This window comes from Seriola lalandi, unplaced genomic scaffold, assembly GCF_002814215.2.
Source record: "Seriola lalandi dorsalis isolate HSWRI2012SDOR001 ecotype SW California unplaced genomic scaffold, Sedor1 jcf7180002054868, whole genome shotgun sequence".
Lineage (NCBI taxonomy): Eukaryota > Metazoa > Chordata > Actinopteri > Carangiformes > Carangidae > Seriola > Seriola lalandi.
Genome location: NW_019525421.1, coordinates 211,036 through 234,495, shown reverse-complemented (window position 1 = coordinate 234,495; position 23,460 = coordinate 211,036). Strand labels below are relative to the sequence as shown.

The 23,460-nt window shown below is 39.3% G+C and overlaps 1 protein-coding gene across 1 annotated transcript in view; it reads left to right on the top strand.

Annotated features, from left to right (window-relative positions):
- Positions 1-4,288: 4,288 nt before the first annotated feature.
- The window catches only part of nxph1 (neurexophilin 1), a 57,586-nt gene continuing 38,414 nt past the window's right edge, over positions 4,289-23,460 (top strand). Inside the window, exon 1 of the mRNA XM_023428178.2 lies at positions 4,289-4,707. Coding sequence (XP_023283946.1) covers positions 4,654-4,707 — 54 coding nt within the window. The 5' untranslated portion in view covers positions 4,289-4,653. The remainder of the gene's footprint in view (positions 4,708-23,460) is intronic.

Genomic DNA, 23,460 nt, shown 5'->3' with positions numbered 1-23,460 from the left:
AGTTTTGTGTAAGTAATCTGTACTATGAACTTGATATTTACCCCTCTCCACTAACTTCTCACAGTCCTCATGCAGCACCAAAGACAACGTAGTTAGCCTTGGAATTATGTTCATATTGGACAAACACACTTCACGAAGTAGTGTGCCTTTTATGTCACAATCCAGCAGCTGATAATACTTTTGATGTTACTTTTATATAAAAAAAGAAGTCTAACCTTAAACCTAAGTTTTGTTAAAGTTGGCTAATCAAAACCATGTATTAAGTGCAGTTTTTTTTTGCCATCTCCACAATGGTAGTTAGTGGCCAATCAAACATATTGAAAAAAGAAGGCATTAGTATAGCAAAGTTGGATGCTAAAGTGGTTAATATTAATATTCTACACATAACACATTATTTGAATATGTATGATTAAAAAGGCTATCAAAGTTACAAAGGTAAATGTTTCAATCTAACAAAATAATGAAATGAAATAGCACATAAATAGCCAGATCATTAAGAAATAGCCTGGTTCCAGACCACATCTCCAATTTAGGGAGCAATAGGAAAATCTCTGGTGTTGTGCTCAGTGACGCTTTCTATCAGATGAAGAAACAATCAGCTAATCTGTCAAATGAAGATTTAGGGTGTCATCTTCTGCCACATCCATGACAAAAAGCATGAGAAAAATTACCACAAAAGTGATAGCAAGCATGAATGAGATGGCCACATCTCACATACAAGTTATTGTAAATTGACTGATAGATATAACAACTCTTTCAACATATTTCGTCTGCTGTCATGAAAAAACCTGAACTGTTCCGACTTTCCATGTTGATACGTCAAATCAGATAGAATAAAACAAAACAAAATATAAGCATGCATGATCACTAAAATAAACACATCAACAGACTGGAAAATGAGGTAAAACCAAACAATGAAATGTGAATATGAAATGAAATAATAATGAAATCAAATTAAGAACTGGTTATAGAGACAATACACGTCAGTCACTTCGTCTGCTTCGTGCATGAAACTCATTGACAACTGAAATGAAATGAATTTTAGCTATACTGGTCATATTAATATTTCACATTGTTTTGAGGCAAAATGTTTTTAATTTACTGTGATTTTACTGAATCAATTGGTTCATCCCTGGTGGCCTATGCCCAGGACCACTGAAGACATTGACCTTTTAGCACTGTCCTGGTTAAATAATAGTAAAACAATATCAAATTCATAAAATCTCCTCCTCAACATTCTATGAATTTTGAGAATTTTGTATAAGATATGTTTACCTTCCAGGTAGTCGTAGTTCACATTAATTTCATGATGGAAATGTACTTTCAGAAACCTCAAACTTAAAAATTTGTTAGAATTGTGTCAGTACATCATTACTGTCTCTAATGTGCAAACTTTTCGTTTCAAGTTTGTTCATAGTAAAATGAAAGGATGCAGTCGATGACTGGTACAAAAGAACAAAAGAACGAAAAGCCCAACCTTAAACCTAAGTTTTAGTTGCCTAACAAGAACCATACCTTAAATGTAGTTTATTTTGTCATCTCCACACTCTTTTACCATAGTGGCCATTCAAATTTACTGTAAAAAGAAAGAATTTTAAATAATTATTGTGGGACACAATCATTAATCTACAAAACACCTGTGGTCTAGTTTCAAAGACCATTGTTAAACACAGAGTATGTAATCAGAACAAGCAGGCAACATAACGTTCTGAAAAAACATGGACTGCATTTAGTGACAACTGTTGAAATTCTCTCTTTCTAAATGGTAACCTCAGTATACAGTAGTTAAGGTTACGGTTGAAGACTTCACATGGACCCATTACAAGATTCCGCAAAATCCTAGATTATGTTCAGTGATGTCTTCACATCTTCACAATAAATACCTTTTTTTTTTTTTTTAAATTCTTGTTTTCTATAATATCCGTGAATGTCAAAAACAGAGATTGTGGCTACAGGTAAGAAGAAAAAAACACACAGCAGGTCTGTGAACTTTGAACTTTGGTCTCCTACACACATTCACCACCCCAGCCTCTACATCCCTCTCTACATAACAGGCACACTACTCCCTGCTTTCACACATTTGCACTGGACATGAATCATGAGGTACAGAATTGTCCATTTAAACATAATCTCTACTGGGGTGGGTTGCTCCAAATATCGACCCAACTGGACTCTGCCTGGATGACTCAGACATTTCAGGCATACCTGCAGCCTGGAGTCTCCCAGTTCAACTTCTGCAAACTGGCCCTACTGGAACCTTCAAAAAATATTGAGCTAATCCTGAATTATGGCCCCTTTACCTGTACTGTGTTTCATTACAGCCACAATGGTAGTCGGCTGACCCCCTCTGATTTATATCCACCTCCTCTGCCACTGCATGCCATGCTGGGCCTGTGAAGGCTATCTGGGCCATTCAGAGCAGGATCCCATCAGCCCTGCTGGCTGAGTTATGGCGACAATGCCAGAACACTGCAATGTTGTAGCAATGAGACTGCTGGGGATTTATTAAAGCACAGCCACCCCCCGTCTTTTCTCTTCTGCTCACCTCCCTGCCCCTTCTGTTCCCTGACAAAAAGAATCCTATCTATCTCCAACCCAGAAACACACACTCAGCATCTGAGCAGACTTCAGTCGTCTTGTCTTGCCTGCTGAGGCACACACACACACACACACACACACACACACACACACACACACTCAGGTGCCATTACATTACAACTAATAAATATGATGATGATGTTACATGACTCCGCTGTCATGTCTCTCTAAAAAAATCCCCTCTAAGCATGGATTACCAACCAGGTAAAGCAGGCGACTGTCCAGGGGCCCCAAACTCTCCACACGCCTTTGTGGCAATTACTATGTGGTGATTTGATTTACTACACTTTTGTCTGGTAAAACAAAATAAAAAACTGAAATGATAAGGTGGGCTAATCCATAACTCAGAACCAATCATAAGGCCGTTTTATGGAGGGGCCTTGTGTCAAAATCTAGCTTTATTACCTCTGATATGTAGTTTACATGGTACATATCCTTAAAGAAACACATATTCAATTAAAAAAACACAAATTGGTTAACATGCAGCAAAATCAAAGGCAGTAATCCAGTGTTGGTTTGCACTGGGTTAGCTGACCCTGTCTGAAATCCACAGTCCTGTCTGTGGTTTAGGCAACAAAAGCACTCGGGAAGATGGTGATTTTGGTTAAATGTAAATAAAACATAGGGGCTCGAGCCACTGTAAACTTTCTCTGTATAAAACCAGACCAGGATCCAGAGTTCTGTTTGAAATGATATGTTTATCGGTTGTTGGGAAGAGGAAACATGCTCAAGGTTACTCAGAAGAAAAATAGAAGAAAATTATCAGCTTTTATATCTCTTTACATTAATTTGAAGTCTTTTTATATGCTATTACTATACTAACACTAGAAACATCATATATACTGTAGGTTTCCGTTTCAAAATGCTGGAGCTGTTCCGCTCTTCTGAATAACTTATTTACATGACATTACCTTTGCTCTTGTGCACAAATGACATGCAAGTAGCTATACATGCTCCAGGTCTTGTCTTTCCAGTTTTGTCCAGGACAAACATGTGTTGAATCCTGTGAATTCCTTGTGCAAATGCAGAACTAAAGACGGTAACTACATTGAATGAATGCAGAGTAAATGCCATCAACTGTATTATAGTTGATGGCAGTTTAAGTTGAACGGAAGTGTCTCTCCAGGTGTTGGCATGTTTGCATGAAAATGACATGGTACATTAATGGATGTTCAGCAAAGGTTAGGGATTTTCATTGTTATTGACTATTAACAATTATCCATACAGCATTTCCCATGTAGACAGCAACACAGTTGATAGCTGACAGTGATGATGAATATATTGGAATGACCTCATGTGCTGTATCTGCTCAGATTTGTTTCTGATTTGGGGCTGGATGGAGGAGGTTGGTACTTGGGGGTTTGAATGTAAGCTCATTCATCTTCATAAACCGCACAAGAACCAAGCAGCAGCCAAGGTGAAACGCCGTTTCTTCACGTGGGTCTGTTTAAGAAAAAAGGGGAGAAAGAGAGAGAGAGAAAATTTGCTTTCTGCATCCTCTAACAATCTCCACCCGTTTTATTCGCCTTTTCCTGCCTTTTTTCACACACACACGCGCACGCACGCACGCACGCACGCATACACACACACACACACACACACACACACACACTTCTCGTCCCTCCCCCCCTAGAGCGAGAGTCTCCCTGGTTGAGTTGTAGGCGCTCGTTATAAAGCGGAAAGCCCCGCCGTTCCCTTCAGATCGGAGCGCTACGACCGCTGCGTGCGCCAGCTATCAGACAATCGGGACTTGAACCTACCCACAGCTATGACCCTGCAGTTCTCTCTACCTGGATTAACTCTCAAGTAACCGCTTTGTTGCCCCCACGCCCCCTTAACACCACCCCCACCCGGAGCAGCAGCAGCAGCCTCCGTCCTGTCCCCCTGTCTCCAACTATCAGCTTTGTTCTGCGGTCATGGGGTGCATCGTGTTCTTTTTGCCTGGACTGCTGAGGGGCTTGGCCGTGCTGTGAGGTAGATACCAGGTGGATTTATGGTCCGCAAAACTGCAACTACCAGCCGAGGGAAATTAGTGGAAGTTTGAGTTCCGGGAGGATGCAGGTGACGTGTTGGTGCGCCGTGTTCCTCCTGACGCCTGTGCTTTGCCTGGTGAGTTTGATTCTCCCGCTCAGTCTTTTTTTCTAGTTGAACTTTTCTCCACTTCATACTGTTTGGATAGAAATCCTGAAAACCTTAAACGTTATTATGTACTCACAGTGAGAGTACTTTACTAGGTTCACCAGTATTCCAGACCCATTTACACCACGGCTGTGTGGCTATTTCACCGGGTGGTGGCACAGTGGCTGAACGGTCAAGTGTGTAAAGGAAGAATTCAAACTTTATCTACACGTTTTTCGTAATTGTTCGACAGTGAAACCTGCAGCAGGTGAGCTTTCTCCTATGCGCAACCCCACTGTGCGTAAAATATAGTTACTTACCATTACTGAAGAAATTATGCTGTCACGCACGGGGGAAGGGCCAAAATGCTTCCTGTCATAAAGATAAAATCTTTCACAATATTTAGGGGTTGTTGTTTGAATACTAAAGAAATCAAGTGCCTAAAACGGCGATATTTAAGCGGCACGTGCAGTGAAATGGTCTCACGGGGGCGCCCTAACAAACCAAAACTCCAAGTCGACAGCCAAGCTGCCTGCACTGTCAGAGCACACGCTCTACAGCAGGTTAGGCAGGGATCCAGGCACGTCATGTCGAAGAAATATAAGTCCTGGTAAATGTGCTTTTTTCAGTGTAGTTCAGGTTGTTTAACATGAATCAGCCAGGAAAATAACAGCTACGATCCGCGAGTATATTAACCATAATGAACTTTATTTCATTCATGTAGCCGAGCAGATGTTGATTCATACACACTTCAGTTTAGGTAGTTTAAAAATATAGTTTTTAAACTGGAACAGGCAGGTGATGGTTCACTGCGCCTTATTTTGACACAACGAAAAAGCAGTTTTACTTTACGCTCTCAGTTTCCGACATAAACCAACAGAAAAAAAAGAAAAAAAAGGACAATGATTCTTGTCAGCTTTTTAAATTTTCATTCCACTTTTTTAAATCGACAGATGAGATGAAATAAGAGGCCTGAATCAGAGAACGTCTAAATCCTCCATTTTCTGTAATTAAACATCCACCTCGCAGATCAGTTACTGCATTGCTTTATTTTATTTAATTCTTCATATACACAGCTTAGATATTCTAATATTCTATTTATAATTGTTAGGAATCACAGCTAATGGACTGCAGCTATCTGTCAACAGGTGTTATCACTTTAAAATTTGAAGTATGTTACATGAAAATAAATATAGCCTAAGCTTTGATGAAAAATGTATTACACACGCTTTACAATAGGCTATCCAATTCAATAATCTCAATGTATTTTCCCCATACTATAAATATGTGTAAACCTTTTCTATCCGCACTGGGTTTAGTGTGTAAATGTGTGTGTCTTCCTTTATCTGAAAGCTAACACACACGGTGGATGTGGAACTCTCCAAGGTGCTGAAAGTATTTAAACACTCTTTTCCTTTTAAATATCCAAAGAACCAATTTGTTTTATGAGCCATGACGGGACTAATAAGAAGCTGATAATATATTTAAAATGGAAGAGTACATTTTAAATAGGACTTTGAAAAAATTGAAAACTAAAGCCGAAGTTGTATTGTCTGTTTTGACACGATTCTCTTCTTGTCACATTTTGTGCCTGTGGAGTCCAAATTTTTCTGGCCTCTCTTCTTCTCCCTGAAATATTTCCCCTGATTTCCCTGTGCTGTCTTTCCGAATTAAATTCTGAAGGGTGAAGAAATTTATAGACGTTAAATACAAGCGGGAATTTATTGTAAAATTCCTACTCTCGAGAGAAATGTGTGTTTTTGAAATGGATACAGCGCACTGGGGATAAAAAAATCCAGTCGGCTCTCCCAGTAAATCCTGTTCGCCGTGTTGTAGAGTTGAACGCTCGGTGCCATCCCGCCCAGCGTAAACCGAGTTTATTGTGCAGCCCGTTAATAATCAGTCCACAGCAGCGGGGATTAGAGCTGAACTTTGATGGTTTTATTTCGTGTTAAAGGCTCCTGTCTCTGCTTAAGCCTCTTGTCTGAGAGCCGCGCCTTGACCCCGATAACCGTACAGCTCAGGTAGACTGCTACAGTACATGAGGCTGAGCGGGACCATTACCTACGGGTCCACTATTTAATCAACTTCAATTAGCTTATTGTTCCTGGACAAAAGAAGTCCACGTGGGATTATCATAATTTGTATTCATACATTATTTTAATGGAATTTCTATACATTTAATCCAGAGCAGTTCATATGGATTAAATGTTAAAAGTTGTTGCGTTCATTTCGCCTCATTGTTAAATACTTTTCTCTACACATCTTTATAATACTGTGAGCTGTGATCAAACTGTATTTAAGCGTTTTCGTGTAATTTTGTATGTATCATGCCATATTGCTGTTTCCCCATATTCCCCTAATTAATGAACAAGTTAGATATGAAGTCGTGGTTTTGATAATATTGTGACAGAAGAACCATATTTCAGTGCTGAAATTAAAAAACAGCTGTTTGAGCTTTAACTGAAAATGTGTCTAATTTATTAGCATAAACAGTGGTGCTGTTTAAAATGTTATTTTTGTTTTTATTGATGTTCTATATTTATTTTAACATTGTTTATCCTATACAAATTTAACACAGCTCTAACAGTATTTTTCTAAAAAATGTTGTATTATCAGTTGCTGCTGTAATGACACTTTTTCTTTAGAGGATTCATTAGATTTCATATTGTCATAGATATAAAATCAGTCGCTTGGGCCTGGGTGCAGCATTATGTGAAATAAGGCAGTGAGCTCTCTGCTGGTTGCTGGCTCCCGCCACCACTACCACCCCCCAACTCTTTTACCTCCTGTCTCCCCTGGGAGAAACAGATGCAATGGTTGCACTGGCAACAGTCATAGCAGCCACATTAAAGTGTTATTATCAAACAGCGCAAATGGGGCCTGCAGTGTCAAGCAGTCTGCACGGTGGGGAGGAAAGAAAGTCCCACTGAGATCACTACAGCACAGTTCACACAGTGTGAACCCCCCCACTCTCTGACCCCCATCTCACCACACCCCCTCTTCAGTCCACAGACCTCTAAATTAGCTCATAAGAATAAAAAGCAATATGTTTTCAATGAGCATTTTGAAGCTGAAATCAAGCGCGGGCCAGTATTAATCAATTATATAGCAAATGCATTTGTGCAAATGCCCACATGCTGCGCGACTGAACACACACACACACATACACTCACACACACAAAGACAAGTGCATTGTGTGGCCATCAAGTGGGAGCCATGGAGAGTGTGGAGTGTTATGTTTTTTTCAGCCCAGATGTCGACCAAGTGAACATGTCTCTCAGTTCCTTGTTCAACCTTTGTGCTACTTAGCTTTTAAAGCAGCATGGAGGTGTCACTTTAGAGCTATTCAAGCCCGGCTGCTGGAGAGAGCGAGTACAAAAGGGCTGAGAGTTCAGTCTTGGAGAACAACACTGCAATTCCCCCACCGCCATCTCAGTGGCCTCAGCTCAGCCCAGTTACCCAGCTCTGTTACATTTACCAGTGTTCGCTCAGTGAAACTGCCTCTCACGGTGGTGACAAGCCCAAATTCAGGCAGGCTTGAGGGCCTCCAGGGGGCCTCAGCGGGTTTTTAGTCATCCGTCAGGATGGTGCTCGAAGGGGTTTGTCTTGTTCTTAAGGAGGTTTCAGGTGTTTTTAAGGAGGTTCCAGAGACCTTTAGCAGGTTTCATGCAATGTTAAGAGTGTTTTAGGGTTCATTCAGGTGGTTCTATGAGTTCTTCAAATTCGAGGGATCCTGGAGGGGTTTAGGAGGTCTTGGGAGTATTCCACAAGTCCTTGGGTTGTTTTGCATTATTTTTTAAATCTTTAATAAACAAATTGAGGGGATTTATATAAACATTCATATAAAAAGTGATCATGTGTATGTTATGTATTCAGAAAAAATCTATTGGCTGAATTATTGCGATATGTTTTTTTTTATTATTAATGAATTCATTTATTTATCTTTAACTTTCAAATGTAAATGTTGGTATCAACCCTTAACATCCACTATGCTTGGAAGTATATTCTGGTAAATATTTAGTTACTAAAATGTCAAGAAATTCAGTTTACAATGATTTAACATAATAAACAGCAGCAAATCCTCACACCTGAGAAGCTGGAACCAGAATGTTTGGACTTTTTCGCATGAAAAATGACTGAAAGGATTAATCAATTTGTAATCAACTTGCGCAGTTTTTTCTCCAGTCTTAATAATTGCTTAATTGCCACAAAGCATGTATGTTTTGTTGGGGAAGAAAAAATATGGAAAAGTCTGAAATCTATCTATAATTGAAACTGAGGCTGCTTGTGTGAAGCTGACCTTTCACCTCTAATCAGTGTGCCACGTGCATCTTGGCAGTAAGACTAAGGTGCATGACATTGGAATTGACATGTCAAGGTGACTTATTCTTGTTCTAGGGCTTTACACTGTGTGAACTGTTACCTCTGTGAACCTGCCTGTGAGTGCTTGGCTTTCTGATCTGAGCTCAGCCTCCTCAAGCAGCTGCATATTCCCACAAACAGCCAAAACAACACTTGACCTTGGTATTTGGCCATAAAGTCAATGGTAATAGCACCTGTGCTGTCTAGAGTCCAGCGGGTGGTGAATGAGGGAAATTGCCCATGGATTTGGATCTTTGATGGTGTTAAATGTTTAAGGAATCTCCCTTAAATATTCCCATAATAAACACTCAGCAGCTCTGTGTGTGTGTGTGTGTGTGTGTGTGTGTGTGTGTGTGTGTGTGTGTGTGTGTGTGGATGGTATGTTTGAGGTGGTAGGCGTGATTAATGACCACAGCCTCTATTCTCTCCTCTATTGCTGCTTTTTAATGGCATTCACAGTTCAGAGGTCAAAGCTGGAACTGATCATTGAAGGGTGTTGAAGCCCCGCTTGAGACCCAGGTTTCATTGTAAGGGAAGTTTCACACCCCTCGATTCTCTCTCCTCATAGAGCCATACTTTTATGGTGACACATGTGGCACTTTGAAGTGGCCCAGGGAGAGAAATGTCTCTAAAGGCAGAAAGTGACTAGATAACGTAGTCTACCCTATTTTACATCTCCAGGTACCTCTGTGACTCTAGAGTCTGTCGCTAGCTTGGCTCGTCACAGCTGAAGTGATAGAGCAATACCTCTCCAGTACTCACCCTGACAGCTGCATTCACGAGATGATTCAACAGTCTTTTTGATGGCACGATTTTCAGGCCCCTGTATCCACCATATATTCTTAAATTTTTGAAACTGAGCATTGAGCATTTAAAATGTTTTTACATCATCATTGTCATTGTCACAGTCACTTGTCAGTATTATTCAGATCATTGGTGTGATTTTACGACCTGCAGCTCCACTGTTTAGTTCAGTCCCACTCATTCTTCTCATTTGCAGCCACAACAGTTCAAAACTGTCCATTACCTGCCCAGAATCAAATAACAGACTTTTAGTGAAAAGCTGGTTAACATACCAAATGCTTTTGAAAGCTAAGTTGGTGAAGACTAAATAGAGCTAAAAGGATTTCTACAGATTTTTACTGTTGTGTTAACAGTGAGCTGGTCAGTCCAAATGAACAGCATTATTAACTAATGTGTGAATGAGTGTGTAATAGAAATGGCTCACTGGTGACTGGGCCCATTGGACACATTTGGCTGGATCAGAATCTGGCTTGCCCTCACTAACTCCTCTGCAATGATGCTACATAAAATCTTCTCCACATCTTATCTCACTCTTTTCTGTCGCTGACATTTTGGCAGCTTCTCTACAGTTTTCAGTCTTGTTTAACCATGACCTAAATTCTGTAGGCATTTTTGCCTCTATTAGATTTATCAGAGTGCAATCAAGCATGTATGCTACTATGTTACTCAGCCAGATGCAAATGACGGGTGGTGCAGTTACATGATCATTTTCTCAAACAAAACACCACAATGCCTCTAGACACTTTTTATATACCTGATCAAATTTAAATTGTAAGTCTGAGTCCTTTTTTTTCCTTTATAAGAGGAGCTTCACTGGTTGGGTTAACGCTATTCCCGCACCTCATTCACTGCAGCCTCCCTGTCTGGCTTCAGTAGTGTTATGAAAAGGATGTGATCCCTCAGTGGAATCCCAGTCACAAACCCACCCACAAAGTGCATCATTTTCACAAATCTGTTAATTAATACTCTCAATAAAAATAATGTTGAAAAAAAAAACATATGACACTCTCAATATGACAACAGTGGAGCTTCGATTTGGATAAGGAAGGAAAAAGGGCAACAAACATGATACCCTGATCCCACACACACAGGACATAACTGTTCTATAGCTGTTTATTTAAACCTATACTGTGTGGCAGAGTTCTAATATTTTCTCCAGTTAGGTGATATCATAAACCATGATTTGGATACAAAGATGTTATGGGGAATTTGAAATTATAGTGAAGTATGGAAGTCATTTTGAAATAATATGTGATGTTCATTGAATTAGGAACCTTTATCAAATTTCAAGTGGGAAACAGTGATCACTCCTCATAGACATTGTCATTGTGTGGCACTAGACATTGAAAATTGACATTATAAAATACAGTTCTTATGGTTATATAACTTTTAGTGTGATTTGTTTATTAAAAATGAAATTGATTTGTACAAAATATGTTTTACTGGCTTTTTTTCACCATATTGGAAAAAAAGCCTCAAAATAAACCTGATATTTTGTTTTTCTTGGACATTTATTTATGTTATTTGTTTTTATTTCAAGGTATGATAAATTCCCAGAAATAAACTTCTTTCCTGGAATTCTCCAATTTGAAGAAAAATATGTCTAAAAGGTTGAGATGGCTAATGACAGTTTTTTGCAGTACATGGAGATAAGTAAATGTTTGAACTCCGGTTGTTCAGGCTGAATATAGTTATTAACCATGGTGTACAGCTAACTGTCTCTACTCTGATTAGATACAATGGTGATGCAGGCAGTGGATTTGGAGTGGTTTAGTGATGGATTGACTTGCTTTCTATGATGGGCTTGACTGACTAGTGTAACAGAGCAGGCTCAGAGTCTGCACTCCTCATGGAAGAGGAGGAGGAGGTGAAAATAGTGGAAATGGAGATGAAGAGGAGGTGGGGGTGAGCACTGCGATGCTTTCCTGTGCTCTGTCGGCAGTGATGGATCTCCCATCGCAGCTCGTGTCTGCTGCACAGTCCAGCAGTCACAGCCCTCACTGACGGGAAGTACCACACATGTCTGTTATCTACTCCTTTAGATCTTTCCATCCTGTTATGTTACAGTGACTGGCCATGCGCACGCTGTTGCCCTGCTTCAGAGACATGCATGGATGACTTAAAAAAAAATCAATGAGTGATGCATACTTGTGAGCTCTCGAAACCAGGGTTTATATCCATCTATTGGTTGACAGTATTGAACTATTTTTGAAGCAGAGAAATCATTACAGTGAATGTGGAAAGATTTCACTCAACAGTGTAAAACCTGCAATGTACCCAACCTACCCTGTCTAAAGAGCTCTGAAGGAATTCTCTCAGGCTCACTGGAGAGTTTTTTCAAAAGCTCTGAGTGCTATTTCAGTAGATTTTCCATCATAGAATTGATCAAATCCCTGAGAAAAGTTATTTATAAGATTTTTAGCAAAAAAATACTGAATTTGTTTTGAGTAAGTTTTTTCCAGCCAGTATCTTTATATAAATAAAAACTAAACTTCCCTCTTCACCCTAATGACACATGGTGATGAGCCTTTAAAAACACATAAAATGATGTCTATTAATTCACTATTTACTATTCACACACTATTCACTTTTAAGTTTAGTGAACACATTAACTCACAGAGAACCTCTAGGTCAATATCAAATCAAATCAAATCAAATCAAACTTAAATCAGTGGAATAGTTTTCCTGTTTGAACCTTTCCATCACTCTTGTTTTAAAACAAAGCTTTTCAAAAATGCAAGGACAGTTTATCAAAATAAATAAATATATCATAGCTATCATAGCTGCATTTGAACTGAACACAGATTCTTTGCTCTGACAGGATTCCTGACAGTGTCGATCTCTTCTTCATCACTGCAGCTCAGAATAACATGAGGGGATTCTGTTATGATAACAGGAAATAAAAACTAAACTGCTGGTGTCTTTTATTATATATTATACTTTTATATATATTTCCATGATTATAAATTCAGTAATTTCAGTAAGTACATCTCTCTTCTCTGCAGCAGAAACAGTCTGACGCTAACTTTAACTTTTTTTTAACTGCATCTCATGTTCATAATAGTTTGTTCATCAGACAAAAGAACAAAAATACTCAGCAAAAACTCAATAATAATTAATGTTCTCATTTACAATATATCCTTAGTCAGACTTTAATAGAAATTATATTTAGACATAGAAATAATATTTTTTTTATTATAGTCATATGTTCATATATTTACATTTCACCTTGTTGAATGTCACTTTTGGATGTGATCATATCATATTAAGTACTTTATTCATGGTTCTGACGATGTTGCTTATAATTAACAAATCTGCGTTTCATATGAATGTGCTCGTAACCAGATAGGTAAACCCTTAACTGAGCTAGTTGATAACCAGCTTCGTGGTACAGGTTATCAGGACAGTCAATGTTAGCTTCGGTTAACCCAGATAACTAAAAGTTATCCTGGGTATATTGAGCTTGCTTCATAGTACAGGTCTCTGGTTCCCCAAAGTAGACTACTATGGTTCTTATTTGCTTTCCAAATGACATGTATGAGCTGCGTCAGCTGAGGTTGTCCATCATCACAGGCTGTATGAGGCTGTATCATTTTTTATTTAAAGGGGAAAATGGTAACAAACTGCATTCCATTTACAAAGTAAAGTAAAATGCACTTTTCTGGTTGGCCTCCTTCAGTATTCATCATTCAGGAGGTCTTCTCTCCAAAAAAAACTAGTAATTAAAGGTAAAAACAGTGAATAAAGCAATCTCACATTAAAAGTCAGTGTTTTTCCGATGCTGTTGGTCAGACACAGGATTTCAGGAGAGGCTGCAAGAATCCGGCCATCCAGACATCCAGCAAACCATTTTTCTTGCAAGCAAGTTAATCCAACAACATATATTTTTAATAAATTAAATACATTTATTTAGTTTATTATTTCAATTTATTTTCATTTATATTTATTTTTAATAAATGTAATTTATTTTTAATAAATTAAATAAATGCATTTTATTTATTTATTTTTATTTATTTTCCCCATCATTAAACCTAATTTAACATGACACCTCATAATGATTTGATTTGTGGAGCTGTGGGGAGTGCGGACAGCCTTAGGGAAAGTACCTGACAGATGGAGTTAAGGGGAAATCAGGCCTCTGGTCACCCAAGAGGTTCCCCAACCTAAATGATCATTTTGGAAACTTTGACCTACCCTTGGATATGACACATAGTGTACCATAGTGCCATAGCTTACATTGTCTGTGCCATCATGGTACTAATAATAAATAGGCTGTCAGGGATGTAGGTCATGGTTTGGTTAGGTTCGGCAAAGATCATGGTTTCGCTAAAAATAAGCACTTCCTGTAACTTTGAGGACTTTTGTCATCATGGTCATAATGATAAATATGTGGTTGAGGTTGTGAAAAGTCCTGTGTTTTGTTTATCCAGCCATATATCCTCCTAATGTGGACTTTGTCACCTGACTTTCTCTCTTGCTCCCCTCATAATTAATACAGCCACTAGAGGTCACTATGGGTCATAACTACTTGCATAGACATCTCTCACACTAAATATGTCTGTCTGAAACAAAACTTTTAAACATATTTTTCTTAATCGCAATTTCTTGCACTACATCACATAAAAAGTCACATCCCAGTTATTCAGAGTGGGTAATGGAAATTCAGTCACTTTGGGGTGCTGTTATAAAAACTGCAAGAAGAATATTTGCAAGCTGATGGAGATGGTTATGGGTTGTTTGTTAAATACTGAGGTCATCCATGTGCTGTATCTGTTCTCCTGCAATCTTCAGATCAGAGCACAGCAAAATCTTGACATTGAATATTCAAAGCAGCAATCTCTCTGACACCTGTGTTTCATTTGCTTCTTAGTCCAAAGGCAGAAGAAGAGTGAGAGATGTAGAACAGAACAGGAAAAGGAAAAAGGGAAAAGGTGGGAGGTGAGCATGAGCGACTTTTATACGCAGGCTGCTTTATGAGTACAGTACTCCAATTTGTCGTGAACTCCCACATGTCTGTCAGGAGGGCTGTTTGTGCTGTCGCTGTCACTCCAAGCAAACAAGCTGATATATAATGCAGCTGAGAAGAAGCAGGCTGCAAATTGTCAACACTTTTGAAGAGGAACAAATGATAAAGTCAGTTAGGTTTAACAGCAAACTGACAACCACCCTGATATTCCTGCCTCATTCTCTCCTTCACTGCTCATAGATGAGAGGAAAGGTAGAGAGCTGTCAGCATGAAGGAAACATTTGAGATACTTAAGAAAAAAAAAAAATATATATATATAAATGATGTGCCTAGCCTAGGAAAACTGCTGAAATGCTCTGAGTAATTCTTAATTTTTTTTGTGATGAACATACAAATAGTACAATAGAAAGTACACGTTTTATTTGTAGCATTTTAACCCCTATAAAAATGTTCTCACGATAAAATTTTATACATACACCTTATCAAATCTCCTTAAACACAAGTAAGTGTCATAAGAGTGTGAGTTTCCTATTTAAATACTAGAAATGAGTATCCACTGTTAAGAAGGACCCAAAGCACCATAAACAGTTTAAATGATTTATTTAAAACTGTTAAACCACCACAATAAAACAAATGAGATTAGATAACAAAAAGGATGTGACAAGACGTTCGCATTAAATATCTTTAAAATGGGGATGTTAAAAGTCCAATGTCACAGTGGGGATTAATCAGTTAAAAGAAAAGGGAGTACTTAAGATTCAGATTAGCATTGTGATGAAGGGGGTCCTGATGCCTTCAGCTCCTCTGCTTTGGCCCTGCAGCTCCGCTGGATCCCCATCTGCCACTGACGCTTTATTTATCATATACTGGGCGATGAAGCAACTCTTTTCTCTTCTGTCTGGCTCGTCCCGCAGTGGTTTGTCTGGTACCCCGTCCTGGCCGAATCCTCGCTCTGTCGGCCTGTGTTCCTGCAGCAGAACATACCGATCGAGCAGCCTCTTTTCCTACACTCCGCATCCTCATCCCCCTGTGTCTGGCCACAATTCAGTAAAACTAAATATGGAATATAAAATGCTATACAACATGCAACACCACAAGTTCAATTAAACCAATACAGAAACTATATGTATGTAAAAAGGTTATCTGGGGCTCTCCTGTGCTGCAGTAGCAGAATACAGTTAGCGGGTTGGAGAGAGCACATTAAACATCAGACTAAGATTTTGGTGGAACTCTTACACAATTAACATTAAAAAACTACAACTGATGTGATCTACTGTCTGTTACATTTTAATCAACACAAGCAACGTTCAGTGATGACCGTTGCTTTGACTGTCAACATATCCAGAAAGTTCAACCATGTCTGTCAGTCCAGCCCTCTCTCTGTGCCTTTAATGCATGGTGCTCATGAAAGCGTGCCGCAGACGTTTTCCAGTCTCCAAGTCTGTAAATGAGTGCTTCACTTGTGATAAGGATGTTCTGGTATCAGTGCAATTATGAGGTCATTGTGGTGTAAATGGCTTGTGTATACAATATAAAAAAGCTGAATTAATTGATTTTCTGGCCACTTTGGTCAGCGGAACAAACTGAAAACACAATATCTACATATTACAATCCTTTTGCTTTGTTTTGGTCCATTAGTCCTGTGAAAAATTTATGCAACTATGTTTACCAGCTAGCCGCTAGCTCTATTTGTCTGCTTTTTGGTGGCGTTCCATAGAGCTGAATGCAACTGCTGAATTAGCTCACATAAGGGCTCATCACTATGAGTAGCATGTTTCTCATTATGCATAGTAACTGAACAGAAGAAATATTAGTGCAGCTTTAAATGCTTCATAAATGTAATTAAAAACAACAGCCTTCCTTAGCCTGACCACTGTTCATTTTGAAATTGATGTCACTGGTTTGAAAATATCTACATAAACTTTTAGACCTAAATTATCATGTGTTGAATAGACCGATCCTTTTCAGTTCACCTATTTGCTAAATGACAGGGCTTCATCGCTTACTGCAGCCCTGACGATTTGGGCCATTATGATTTTCAGAGGCGAGTGTGTCTGCATCTGACAGTTGTCAATCATGTGTCAGTGGGATGAGAGTCATCCTTTGGAGAGGTGGTGCAGTGGCGAAAGATGAGAAGAAGGAGTAGGAAGAGACCTTTAATTCCTCCCTTATCTCTTTTTCTCATTTACCGCCTCTCTCTTTCTCCTTGTCTGGTTATTGTGCTCTCTCTGACTTTCTATTCTCCACACTCTCCTCAGATTCACATGAATAACTCGTCTTATCTAGCTGACCCTCGACTTCAAATACTCCCTTACTTCCTGGGAATCAGATGTACTCCTCCTTATTGTTTGCCACTTTTTACGTCTTTTTTTTTTTTTTAACTCTTATCATTTCAGTGCCATCAATTCATGTTTTTCTACGTGAGACAGAGGAAATTAATTCTATGCAGCACATTGTTCAAATATACAGTGAAAACATCCTCACATGCATTTTCCTGTTTACTGTTTACTGTTAAAACAGACTGAATTCAGATCTGTGCTGTAGAGGAGTGATTCAAGTTGTGGGAGGTGATGGAGCAGACAGAAAGGGGAGGGAGTTACATTTCCTAAGAGAGTTAATGTTCTGTCAGCATCACCTTTAAAGCAGCACAGACACTGATGTCATGTATCTGTTTGCCTGCTAACATAAAGCCTGTTTGGTTTATTTATCAGTGTTTTCTCAGTGTAATGGCTTATACTGCAGTACAGGACAGGAATGCAGTTGAAACTCCATTAGTTCATAACTCCATCAGAACCAGATAAATAACCAAGATTTTTGTCCTTTAGTTATCACAGACTTGATTATAATCAAACTTATCAAGGGAATAAAGCTGTGGATTGAAAAAAAAATCTTAATTTTAATAACTTTTTCCAGAGCTTTCAATCTCTTTCAGAAACTATAATAATACTTAATATAACATACCATTCTTTCTTTAGTTTCTGCCTAACGTTATTAGGCTCGACGAAAAAACGCGAAACAATTCAGCAGCACCGCAAACTGCAGCCTCTAAAATGACCATACAGTTGAACTAACACCTGTCTGAAACAGTTTCAACACAAACTGAACATTAAACCTTCATGGAGGAGGATTTGTTGCAAGACTGCTGAAGTTTTAGCAAGATGTACCGAGTGGAGATACAGGGTTAGGTTATACTCTATCATGATATGCAATTCATTATTTACCAGAAAAATCAAGTTACTTTATTTTTGAAATCCTGTGAATCAACCATTGCTCAGTTGTTTGCAACATTAGCCACAATGATCTAATGTGAGAGATGTTGAAATGATATGAAATCTACCTTTATATAAAGAGTACAGAAAAATCTCTGATGGCAGACACCACATGTAACATTCTATTGCTCAATCCTAGCATATTTTACCAATTCCAACTTGTATGTTAAAAATGATTAAAAAGCAAGAACAAAAAAACTGCATGTAGACCATAAGTAGGCCTGGATAAGTAAGTCAACTTTATTTGTAAGATCACTTGTCAAAAACTGCACTAACAAAGTACTTCACAAGTGCACATAAAGTGCACACACTATACTGCAATGGCGAAGTGGCCATAGGGAGAACTGGGATTTTTCGCGGTGGGTCACTTCACAAACTGAGCTTGTGGTTCAATCTGAAAAAAATTAAAAATAATAAAAAATTAAATTGCCTGTAGGTGTGAATATGAATGATTGATGTCCCTTGTAATAGGGCAACCTTAAAGAACAAGCAGTAGAGCTATTGGAAGGATGAATGTGTGGTGGAGATCAGTCCAGTCGAACAAGCTGCACAGCCCACAGCCATCATCTCCTTCATGTCTGGCTCCCTACCCAGCTTTCCATATGGTCCTGGGGCTCCACCCACTTGCTTAAACTTGTACTGAGGCAGACAGTAGTGGACTGTTGCTGCTGATTACTTTACGTGAATAACAGATCTTAAAATCTTAAGATCTTAAAAAAACATAAAGCTGTGGCTCACAGAAAAAAAATTAAAATCCCCCAAAATCCAAATGATTTACATAGTTGTGCATCAGGCAGCAGTGTGCAGACAACAGACAGGAGGAGCAGAGCAGCAGAGAGGCTTCAGGACCACAGCCCACACTGAGTCCAGTACAAACACCAGTCAAGTTTTACAGCATTCAGACAACAGGAAATTTCATCAGAAATTTTGATATATTAATGAAAGTGCTCACAGTCTGTGTGATCAGCTCAGACCTACAGTACTATATTTGATGTTGTACTGTGCAATTTAAATTCTAATCTTATATTCTATCCATAGTCTACTAACTTGTAGCTACAAATAATGGAATGTGAAAAATAAAATAAAATTTAATGCAATGCAGATTGAGCAGAAGTAAACTCCATCTGCCTGGTCAGTGTTTGTTATGACTCGTTAGTGTGTTGACTCAGATATATGGTAATTTTTGAGATACTTAGCTAATTTGCTGTTGTGGTTGTGGACTTTGATGTGAAAAGGTTCAGTTCTGATACAACAACTATAGAAATAAATCATAATAGAATTTGTAAATTAATTGTTTAAATAACAATTAGGCTATAACATTGCAAAATCATATTAATATAATCCTTGTGTAGGTGTTTCTATTTCATTACATGTACTGTACATACAGGGAAAGAAATGTTCTCTCTTATTCAAAATTTAAGTTCTTGCTCTAACTCATGGCTTCTTGTGAAAACTCACAGGGTACAGAACTTTCTCTCATTCTGTGTGGCTCTCTGTCACAGAGAGCTCCCCTCGAGCATTTATCAAATCAATTACTGCTGATGGGAGTTCCTCCTAACAGATAGTGAGGTGTCTTGGCACTAATTCGCCCTGTCGCTTTGATGGATTCGCTAAGTTCTCTGAGCGTCAGGCCCACAGCTCGGGTAGAGCATGGCTGATCTGTCAGGATTCACAAGCCATTACTTAAAACATTAGCTGCTCAGGACGCAGAGTGCAGCTCCGCCATGATGATGAACAGGAGATTTCTGTGTGACCGCAGGGAGATTCAGGGAGGGCAGGGACTGGACTGTTACAGATGCAAATCCAGAGAGAGCTCCCTGAGTAGCTGTGATGCCATCAGAATATGTATAATATGTAAATATTATTATTGTATATATATATGTGTGTGTAATGCATACATATTTTTGCAGAAACTACACATTATTTTTTTCACATCGAAGGCAAAAGAAAAAAAAAGCAGGGGCTCATGAAACAAATGTCCATGTCCAACAAAAAGAGTTTGAATGCATATTTTTCCCATGTGAGACATTGACCTGCATTAACATACTGAGACATACTGTTTAGCAAAAAAAGGTGGTCACGATCAAAGATGTTTTTTTCTAAGCTGCTGATTGCTCGAAAAGCTGTAAGACTGCTCCTCCGAATAAACATTTACATCACAAAGAATGTCATAGATGCTGCAGCCTGACAGAGACAAATTAATTCATGGAACTGAAATTTTAAAGAAGAAACTGATTTTATTTGATAGAGATTGTTGATAATAACAGTTAACAATAAATAAACAATAATAATTAAATGAGTCCATTTCCTTTGGCTGAGTTGTTATACAGCCTGATGGCAGTGGGAACAAAGGATGTCCTGAACCTCTCTGTTCAGTGAGATGAGATGTTTGCTGCAGCTGTAGCTGCTTCTCTGTCCTGCCAGAATGTTGTGGAGAGGATGATTGGTATTGTCCAAGATGGCCTCCATCGTACATTGCATGCATCTCTACACAACAGTCCAAAGTGAGTCCAGACTCCTGCCAAACACAGCCTTTTGGACCAGCTTTTTCAGTCTCCTTGTGTTCATGTCAGACATACTGCTGCTCCAGCAGACTGCAGCATAAAAAAGGACACTGTCCACCACTGACTGATAAAACATGTGCAGCATTTCACTGCAGACATCAAAGGACCTGAGCTTCCTGAGGAAAAAGAGCCGGCTCTGCCCCTTCAGGTAGATGGCATCCGTGTTCAGGGACCAGCCCAGTTTACTATCCAGGTTCACACCTAGGTTTTTATAAGTGTGCACCACCTCAATGTCCTTCCCTCGAATGTTGACTGGCTGAAGGGTGGGCCTAGACCTCTGAAAGCCCATGACCATCTCCTTGGTCTTGGAGGTGTTCAGAAGGAGGCATTTCTTGTCGCTCCACTCACTGAAGGCCATCGTCAGATCCCTGTACTACTGAGTTGTATTTAAAGTCTGCTGTATACAGGGTGAACAGGAACGGAGCCAGAACATTCCCATGTACCCCTGATGATGTGAAGAGATACACTCACCACTTTCAGAGGTGTAACAGTAAAGCAGCAGTGTAATGAAGTACAATGCTACTCCCAGACAGTAATAAGTAGTAAAATTACTGTTTGAGTAATGAGGCCAACATGGAATAGAGCTGGGTACAGTACTGCTGCTGCAGAACGTCTCCTGTAGTTGCACATTCCCCAATAAAAACCCCATCTTGTATCTTTGACTCAGCTAAAATTTAAAAAAGTATTTGACTCTAAGTCTCAGGTTCTCAGGCAGTAAAGCCATTCCAAAAAAAAATTTCTGTGGAGTTAATTAAATGTGTTTGCTCTAGCAGGTTCCTTACAGTCAGCATAACTGCAGACTTTAAGCTGCAGCAGAGCAGGGGGAGAGGATGGGACAGGAAATACTGTACTGACACTGTGTGACCGCTCCTGAGCAGCCAGATATTGAGCTTGCTGTGTCATCCCGCCATGACTGACACACTGAAATCATCTTTCAAAGGAGAGCAGGATCTCCTAACCATGCTCTATCCCTGAGCATCCTTTCTTACAACCCCTTGCCTACCTGCTGTTACTCACCAAAAAGCACCTGTCAATCATAATCATGTCCTATTATTATTAATACATTAGTCCTTTTACAAATGTGTTCCATGCCCCCAAAGGAACGTTTATGTATTTGGCCTTGAATTCCTCTTCCATTTTGCTTGTGCGCTAGCACACACACACACACACACACACACACACACACACACACACACACACACACACACACACAACACACACCAGCTGAGCTCCAGCACTGCCCCTTAGTGGGGAATGCAGGGATGGAATCGACTTTCTAACCCACACATTTTTAAAAAGTTGAAAAACCTGGATTAAATCCTCAGAGGGTTTGAGCAGCTCTCAGTCACCAGTAGAGATATACTGTAGCTAATACTGCAGCTGTTCAAATGACTGTGACGAAAATACTGTGGAGAATCTGGCAGTTTAACTCCGCAGCATCACATCAGACATTACTGTGCCAGATTCAAATCGAGAAGTGTCAGTCTGACTGTACATGCTTGATGGCACATATGTGTGCCATCAAGTAGGATGAGTTTGGGATCAGGCACATGATGTAATGTGACGTGGTTTAAGTCAATTTGTTTCTGTATGGATTAGTGTCATTGCCTCATTCAGAATCACTGACTTATTGATTGAGTACACATCTTTCTACTGGACAAAAAAACATGTGATGTGTATAATGTGTGTAGTTTTTTTCTAGTTGAGAGGTGGTTCGTTTCATAACATGTTCCTCTGTCACAATATGTGTGTGTGTGTGTGTATATGTGTGCGCAAAATGTGATCCTGAAGATACCAACTGTAGCAGGAACTACCACAGAGGCGGTTTTGAGTATTTTGGCAGGTTTTGATATGTGTGTCTGTGGACAGATTCTGTCACAGCCATAGCATCAAAACCATGTAACATACAATCACTAAACTTTACAAATGTGTAGTTGAGACCAGAATGAAGGCCAAGTTCAAAGATGGGTGCGGTCCAAACAAGGGCGCTGGAAGTACAGAATAGGAAGGACGGAAGGGGGCCATTGTCCTCCCACTTTATGCCCTTGGCGTAACTCGCAGATCCCAGTTTCCATCATTCCCGTTCACTCTACGACATTTGGTAAAACTAAAGACGATGGGATCACATCAGCTGTGACCCCAACATGGGACGTCAATGTGGGATTTCCTGTTGTCCCATCTTTCCTGTAATCAGCACTAATTCTATTTTGTTTGTGCCAGACTTGCTGAGAATTTACAGTTCATAGTCTTTTTCCTCGTCAGGGAAAATAATGGTTGTGGGATATGTCTATTATCACTGTTGGTTTTGAAGTTGCCTCTGACTATGAAACTCAGACTTGGGGTAAGCTTCACAATAAAGCATTCATTAATTTATGAAATTATGTTTGGGAGGGGTTTTTAAAATCAGATTACATACTGACAAGAAAGATCCCTCAACTGACCCTGAGTCACAGCTCTGACTGCACCCCAGTACAATAGAAGTGACTGTAATTAGTGCCTCGGGGCAGAGGTGTTAAAATTCCAATTTTTCCCAAAGTCATTCCCAACATACTGGGACTAAATAATGCATTATGAATGCTTTGGAAGTTTCTTTAAAAACCCACAAATTTTCACCTTTTTTCTGAGTCACCCAGCTCTCTCATACCTGCACGTAGAAATGTGATTCAAACTATAAAACGGAGGAAAACTTCTGCTCTCTCAAAAACACAACAACTGTTTTTACATAACATGTAAACTTTTCAAACTATGAGCACTCAAAGGAGGAGTGGAAATCACT